Below are 8,296 nucleotides of genomic sequence, written 5' to 3'. Positions count from 1 at the left end.
TCCTTCTGATGAAGACAAAGAACAGAAGAAAGACTGGTATAGTCTTTCCCCTTCTCTCCTTGTGAGTGATTTCATTTTAGGGTGGACCTGAGTGGTTTAGTGAGAACCTAAGTGGTTCAGACTGTAGTTAGTTTGGGACTTTTTGTGGTCGCATCCCTTGATGGGTTTGGTGCAACCGATGGTGGGTTGCCTATTTTTATTTTGATATTCTTTACTACTTATTCCATCTGTTATTGTTTCTATAAAAGTAATAATATTCTTGTAATTTTTTTGTTATTGTAATTTTTGGCTTGTATTAAGGGGTTTTTGTAACCTACCATTTATTTTTGTAATAGTTTGTGTTAAGTTGTAATTACTTCGGGCTCATAACTATGGGGTGAAAACCCAACAGCTTTCCGGCAATAGACTGACGGAGTCTTGAAGTTTGCATAGAGAATTCATTTTCTGCTCATTTGCTTCCCTTTCTGTGCTTTATATTTGGCAACAACTAAAGCAAGCACAGCAACACCAAACAGACATTCACTTGCTATCCAGATAATATTTTCGTGAATCTACATTATATATATCTTCAAGCTCAAATCACCATAATCTCCAAGGGACTCCAACTACAGGTGAACAGAGCATCAGTATTCAACTTTTAACACCATGAATTTTAACAGAGCTTGATGAGTATCAAAATTCATGGTAATTGTAATGGCAAGAAACTCAACTCTGAGACAGGAGATGACGGACTTTTCCAACCATACGCTTCCCCTAGTGGTAGTAAAGCTGATCATCTTTATAGCACGGAACGTGCACCCAGTCTTTCCTAATCCTGCAAAAATTCCTTCCTGATACTGACTTCCCTTGCCATCTTTTTAGACGGCACTACTGGAAGCAGCATCCTGCCTGCTAGAGTCTGCTAATCTTGAGCTCCTCATTTTGTCGTGTTGATCTGGACGGCCTATGCTAGCCTCCTCATCAAACTGCTTCAACTCATCAGCAACTTGATCCGATTTATCACCCCTGCAATTGGTTCAATTGTCATAAAGTAATCAGCTCCTAACAGTACGAATTAATGATTGCATCACTGGTCAAGTTGATGTTCATTGCACAAACTTTGAAATAAACGCTTTATATGTATCACTGAACAGAAATAACGACTGATGGAACTGGACTGTGACTCTGATTTAGAATCAAGAAGAGACCATGAAAGTCGGAAGGAAATTAGAAAAGGTCCGATGAAATCAGAGAAGCAGTCTGAGGAACAGAAACTCAAAAATTTCAGGCAAAACGAAGTGGATTAGTTGCTATGATGGTGAAGAAACATGCCTATCTAATCAAAAAGATAAAGTTCCGATACATAGTTCACCAAGAATTTTTAAATAATCTAACTCAAATTTACATTTTCAAAGATCTAATAGGCGACATTAATCCAGAATAAAGGCTCTTTTTCTCTTCCACAGCTATTTTGAAAAGTGTCAAACTTGAGTTCCACTATAGATCAGTGTCTATTGCAATGTTTCCGCTATATTTTGAACAAATATGAAACTTGAACTGGAGTAACTCTAATATTTGATGAAAGATGAAGTTGTCGACAGCTTATGCACGAGTCAAGCATAATCCAGATGACAGTTCAGTTTTGAAATACCACTCCTATGTCTGTTCATGTGGAAAGAGTACCATCCATACATAACAAGAGAGATGCATTTTATGCGAACTCCTAGAGCAATGTGTTATATTATTAGTATGCATGCTTTAAAGTTGAAATATGCCGACTTGGCTCAGCAAGTCCGTAATGCCTTTTGTGGACTATGTAAAATAACTCTCATTGACGACTGATGAACGAGGAAAAAGTTCAAGAAAAGCGAACAAAGAGAAAGTACAATTCTCGGCATACCCTGAATAAACAATAAGCCCGACTGTGACAGCAGCAAATGCTACATAGTACATCCAATCGACCTGGAGAAAATTGGCTTCAGATTAGATACTCAGGATCACGGAGACCAGAGAACTGCGAGATAAGTATTATAACTTAAACATCTTAAATTTTTTGTGTGGACCTTTTCATGGTATGCAAAGATCCGAATGAAAACAGCCCACATGTCAGAGGTGAGCAGCGACAAATTTAGCATTGTTGATCCACTGATCTGCATGGGAACATTATAAGGGAAGTTGGACCCATTAAATAATACTGAAATTTTGCACCCAAAGATAGAAAAGATCAAATAACGGAAGAAGATGGTAGAACCGGTAGACGAGCAGCAATTGATAACTATTGATAAATTAGATCTGGTACTACTTTTGCTTTTCTTCCATAAATGGCTTCTATTTAAACTTCTATTCATAAGGTAGTGTTCTGTTCGTATCCTTTGACCCACAAAGATGAAAATCAGATTGGTTTGTGTTTTCTACAAATAACTTTGATACCGGCAAGTTCTATCTATCGCAAAGCAAAATAAACGCAGGGCACAGAGAGAGAGAGAGAGAGATAAGACTTGAAGGATGGAAGAGCAGAAGTGATTCACTGGAAAAGGATATAGATATTACACAAACGTATAATATACATATATGGACATATGGAAATGTATGACTGTGCATGTGAAACAGTGTAAGAGAGAGAGGAATTTGACTAGAAACCAAAGTGATACCTTGAGTAAGACAGGAACGGCCGAGTAAAACACAAACATGGCTAAAGAAAATCCAAAGAAAGGAAATGTCTGCAAAAGAATATGAGCAGTATATTAAATTGGAGAGTATATCAAGTGAGACAATTGCTTATGCATTTTCTGATGAATCAGATGTTACTACATAGTAAAATCAGCAGGTCAAGTTCTTTAAACATTTTACAACAAGGAACATGTCAAAACCAACAATTAATTCTAGAAACAAGTGCTATGGATGATAGAGAGTTACCGCCCCAGATGACCAGTGAATAGATTTGAGTTCATCGCGTTCAAGTATGCTTCTGTACGCTCAGTTAAAGAAGTCGCATAATATGATGAAAATGATTATCAGCATTGAGAAATTATTGATACTGAAAGTATACAGAAAAGGATACATTTGGATAGCACTGACAATGGCACCAAAAATACCCAAGAATGCCATAAGTTCAATCCTATCAGCACTTTTAACAAAATACTCCTGCAGAGAAACAGACACAAGTATTAACCTTCAACCTCAGAACTCAAGGAACTACCAAAATGCCTGAAGATATATAGGCTAATTCAAATACATAGAGCCATAAACTTATGGGTAGCTGGCTAGAAAGTCATGTCTATTTTTCTAACCGGTCGGGTATAAGAGAGTGCAAATTCGTGATGGGGTTAAAATAATATGCAACTCTACTCAACAGTCGATACGCATGAAAACATTTATATCGAGTGCATAAAGTAAACAAAATATGCAGGCGTAGTTTGGGCAGAAGGGATGGGAAGTACACCACTAGAGCTTCTTCACTATACAAGGAAACAGCCATGTGCAGCACGATTATAGTCACTTTTGTTGCTCTTCTATATTATATTTTAAGTGATTGAGAACTAGTCCCTGGAGACATGTTTGGGATGGGAGTTTCTAGGAAACTGAAAGGAAAAGGAGAGATTATATAACTGAAGAAAATATGGTGAACAGTATAAGATATAGTAAAGAGAGAAACTTAAATGAACAAACAAACAAAGAAATGAAGTGAAAAAAGTTAATTGAACATGCATTTGCATGTGTAAGTGCACAAAATGACAAACAAGCAAAGAACATTTATTTAACTTAAACACAGAAAGGAAAACAAAATAGATCCTACATGAGCCAAGAAAAACCTTTCGAACTCTAAATGGATTCTCTAACTAGAGATGGTGAAACTAACAGTTAACAAGTATCAAATTCATAAGGCACTTACCTCACTGACATTACTAACACCATAAAGTGTCGCCCCAGCAATTACGAGTAGATCGCCTTTGATAGGGTTGCTACCACCTATAAAGCAACACAACTATGATTGAGAAACTGAAAATGGAAAAGAACGAGGAAGAAATAGAGACAAATACGTAGCAGAAATATATTTGGAAGAGACACATCAAGGTTATGTTTTCTGATGGATGGAAGGGTGAGGGGGAGGATAAAAAGTACATCTATCCCGAGAAAAGGAGGCGAGAGAGTTAAGGAGACAAGAGATAACTTCATGCTGTTGGGTATTTACTGTTCGTTTTGTCCTTTGATTGGTTGAACAATTTCACTGATTTTATGCTCTTCTCCGCCCAAACAGAGAGCCAAAGAAAAGATGGGAACCACAGGAATACAATACCTCTTTTGTTTTTTTCCATCCCCTTTCACCAAAAAAGTGTTGTACCCTTCCACTCCTGCAGACCTCTCAAACTCTACTCACATATCTTACTTCGAGGATATACTTTGAGAAAACTAAGAGAATTTGGATTTATAGGACCCACTAGCCTATGGAATCTCACGTTTTCTCCATTAACAATATAGTACATGGTGAAACAATAACACCAGAAGACACTCCTTCAGAGAGCATGATTGTCTAAGAAATAGATTCTTTGTTCTATAGCTGGTTGGGGAGAGACAAGAAGTATCCAAGTACAGCTCCAGCAGCCTAGGATTCTTAAAGAAAATTATTAAACCAGACAATGGTAATACTTACTTGATCTATCAGCAGCATGTACATCTGAAAAAACAACAATAACAAGACCCACCACACAAATTACTACACCAACGAACTTCTTCAATCTGTACTTTGTCTTCAGAAAGAACCAGGTGAGAAACAGGACACATGGTATTGTCCAACAATCAAGCAGCATGACGCTTGTAATTGAGGTGTACTGGTATGCCTTAACCACTGCCATGTTGAGAATGAATTAGGACATTCCACGGAAAGTACTCATACGTAGACTGTAACTTTCCTTTATATTTATTTTCTGGTCACTGTAGTTTCTCTCTTCAAACCAGTATTTCCAGAATTGCCAAAATGAAATGAACCAAACCTTTTCACTAGAAAGATAATGGTGAACAAACATGTTTAATATATGCAAAGAAAACAATTTATATATATCATCCATGTTCGGCCTGGCTCATTATAAGCGAAGGTCTCTCGTGAAAAGTAAAGCTATCACAAAGTTGACGTATAATTTGTTGAGATAAGTTCAGTCCTTAGACTGGGAAAAAAAGAAGTTCAGTACTTAGACATGGGGCAATTTGATGTTCTTACAGAAACAGATGTCTGTTACTATACATATCATATAGATAGGATCCTCTCATCTACTACCTAAGCAAATAAGTTATGATCTCCTGCCTAGCAGAACAAATTCATCATAGCATCTAGATTTCATAACCAATACAATAATCTCTACTGCTCGTCCTTTCAGAAAATTGTGAAAGAGAAATTCAGATATTTTATACACCATGAAATTGGAAATTTCTCAAGAATTTTGTTGTGAAGAAATCATGAAATTGGGTGAACACTTGTTAGTTCCATTTGGTCATTATTTGGCATGCCCCATACATCCTCAGCTAGCAGGATGTTGCAGCATCCGTGCTTCATATTGTCAAATAGTCCATATAACTCGTATGCAACAGGGATGTTAGGATGTTGAAAATGATGTATTCACTTTCTCAGCTGATGCACTAAAAAGAATGATACTTCATGGATTACTTGATGCGAAGCTTTTCGAAACTCAATCAACCAACAGCAGAAGCTCATCTTTATAGTAACTTACCAAGGAAATTGCCTTCCACATCAATCAATCCAAGCAAGGCATAGTAATACCATTTGGCCTGCATATAAGGAAATGGTGAGAACATGTAAAATCATGAGAAATTAATTAAATATATAAAGCATGTGATTAAGTATTTAGCCAAATAATGCACAAATATAAGGTCAATGAGAAGTAGATAAACTAAGAAGGACGAGCAAACCTATCGATGGCCATGCACATCAAACTTAGCAAGGATAACCAGAAAACATAATTGTGATTTATTTATAAAACCTTACACTGGTGGCCAGTTGTACCAGGTCGGAAATGTCTCTCGTGGACTTTTGTAATTTTCCAGAGGCCACCCTAAGTTATATCCAAGTCAAAATTTAAATATTTGCCATATTACACGAAAACAGGGACATTTTCATCTTAGCTAATTAATACACTGAAGCTTGACATCAGCATCACTAAGATGGCGATGCTATATATTCCCATCGAGGTGCTATCCCCACAGAGTGCATCATGGAATCTCTCTGTCCATGTTCCCAGGCATTTGTTATTAGGATTATGCAAATTTCACTAAAATCACTGAACAAGAAGACAGGAGGCTGCCAAAAGAAGCTTAATACTGCTGTAAATTACCAGTTAGATGAGAAAGGTCATGTTTTCTAGCACTATTATCTGGCATTGAGCATGCAATGTTTTCTCCCAAATAAGTCGGGGCTGAGGAGAACAGAAACACCAGCTATGTGGCAAAGAACCAGCAAATAATGCAGAAAGAAAAGATAATAACCAAGAACAATTCTTTCAAACATATTAGGAGCTCTATGTTTCCAATAGGACAATAAAGTCATACAACAATATGCCAGGGGTTTAATCCAAATGCCACTAAACTATACCAGCAACCTAAGTTTCAGAAGGCAGTTAAGTTGTTACCACTAGAAACACATTTGTTGTGAAGTAGAGGAGTCAAGTGAGAAACATTATTCGAACATTTCAACTTTCTAATTTAGAGGGAAAGGATGATCAAGCACAAGTTGCACATCCATAATATTTCATAGGTACGCAATCTCAAAAATAAATTTTGGGTTAAGTTCCAAATATTGATCTCCATCCTCAGTTCAAGAAAAGAAATTACAGAACTGCTAGAATTCTAATTAGTAATACATACAGCAAGATAAGTCCTTATGACAATGCAGCACAAGCACAAAAAAGATCAATCCAAATACAACTTATCACTGCCTCAAAACACTTAAGGCGATCGTGGAGAGGCTAATAAGCTGACCTTGAGAGCTTGCTTTCTGTAGAGCATAATGCTTCCATACACCACTGCCAAGAGTACATAATTCAGGAAAGACTGAGAGGTTGGTGCATTAATTCCTAAAATTTGAGAGACAAATGAGCAAATCAAGCAAGAAAATGGACACACTTAAAGAGACCATTTTTAACTTCACATCCTATAAACGGAAAAGCCCACTACTTCCAAGTTCCAAGCAAACCTACATAAAACTAATAGTTTTTGCTTTAACAAACAAAGCTAAATACGCCAAAACAGGCAAAAAAGAAAAAAGAAAAAAGAAAAAACCACAGCATTTCCCTTAAGACAGTGAACACAAAGACAAGCCCAAGTGTCCCCAGAAAGATTGGGATCATAATAAGTACAATATGATGTGATCATCAGTGTTAACATCATATTTGAAGAAAAGCATGAAAAAAATAAAATAAAAGAAAAGAACCTTGGTTGGCGAGTGCAGAAGATGAAAATCCAGTGGAAGTGATAACAAGAGAAAGCAACTGACCCAGCCCAAGTCCCAATAATGTTTTCTTGGTCCAAAAATTCTTCAAATTCACCATCTTTTTTCAATTCTTACGTGTGTTTCTTTAGCGTGTCTTTGTTTGTGTGTGTGTAAAGGAGTCCTCAGTGAAGTAACTCTAATTCTGTTCTCTGAAACAAACTCCGCTCACGAATGACAATTCGTATTGCTGTTACGTATCGTGTAGATTTATGTAGACATCAGATTCTCTCTCTCTCTCTCTCATACACTCTCTCACTCTTTCTATGTACCTATAGTGGGCATGATGATGATGATGAACGGCTTTGACAAATTCCCAAGATGCTTTTGACTCTATTTTAAGGATTTGACTTTTGAGTAACATAAAAAAAGTGGTGTTCTTCTTTCTGCTCCACTGTCCCCATCACACTTCAACACTACCTCTTACTCTCTTTATTTATTTTTTCTTTATAAGTACTAAATTATTATATGAAAATATTAAATAAGAAATAAAATTAAAAAAATATTTATGCATTTGTTTTTTGTTAATTTTAGCATTTCTCGTCTAAATCCTAAGAAAAGAGAATCAGATGTAAACAGTGAATTTTTGGACAGGGTGTGAATATAATTTCAAAAATTTTTGGAAAAAATTTCATACTTTTATTTTCAGAGGGAGTTTAAGTATAATTAATCCTACTATTTATTATTGACTATTACAATATTAAAACTTGAAATTACTTATCAATTACTCATTTCACATTATTAATATTAAATTATATACAATTTTTTTTATTTTTTAATCTTTACAAAAAAAACATAATGTTTTATACTTTGATTACAAAA

General features: G+C 35.9%; 1 protein-coding gene across 2 annotated transcripts; it reads right to left on the bottom strand.

The window, feature by feature from the left end:
- Positions 1–451: 451 nt before the first annotated feature.
- On the bottom strand, positions 452–7,789 carry LOC105158755 (uncharacterized). 2 transcript variants are annotated; one of them, XM_088878179.1, is made up of 11 exons: positions 7,418–7,789; positions 6,967–7,010; positions 5,703–5,760; positions 4,631–4,825; positions 3,872–3,948; positions 3,041–3,123; positions 2,896–2,947; positions 2,631–2,699; positions 2,043–2,129; positions 1,880–1,941; positions 452–1,005 (listed from the first exon to the last, which is right to left on the bottom strand). In XM_088878179.1, the coding sequence occupies exons 1-11, from the start codon at positions 7,533–7,535 to the stop codon at positions 858–860; spliced, it is 993 nt and encodes a 330-aa protein (XP_088734305.1). In that variant the 5' UTR covers positions 7,536–7,789; the 3' UTR covers positions 452–857. The 2 variants fall into 2 exon arrangements, with proteins under 2 accessions (XP_088734305.1, XP_011073905.1); XM_011075603.3 differs by having other exon boundaries at positions 6,967–7,061; positions 7,418–7,787.
- Between the last annotated feature and the right edge of the window lie 507 nt (positions 7,790–8,296).

Source organism: Sesamum indicum, linkage group LG3 (assembly GCF_026168435.1).
Source record: "Sesamum indicum cultivar Baizhima isolate 11 linkage group LG3, ASM2616843v1, whole genome shotgun sequence".
NCBI classification, from domain to species: domain Eukaryota; kingdom Viridiplantae; phylum Streptophyta; class Magnoliopsida; order Lamiales; family Pedaliaceae; genus Sesamum; species Sesamum indicum.
Note: the sequence above shows the minus strand (reverse complement) of the source record. Positions and strands in the feature narration are given on the sequence as shown.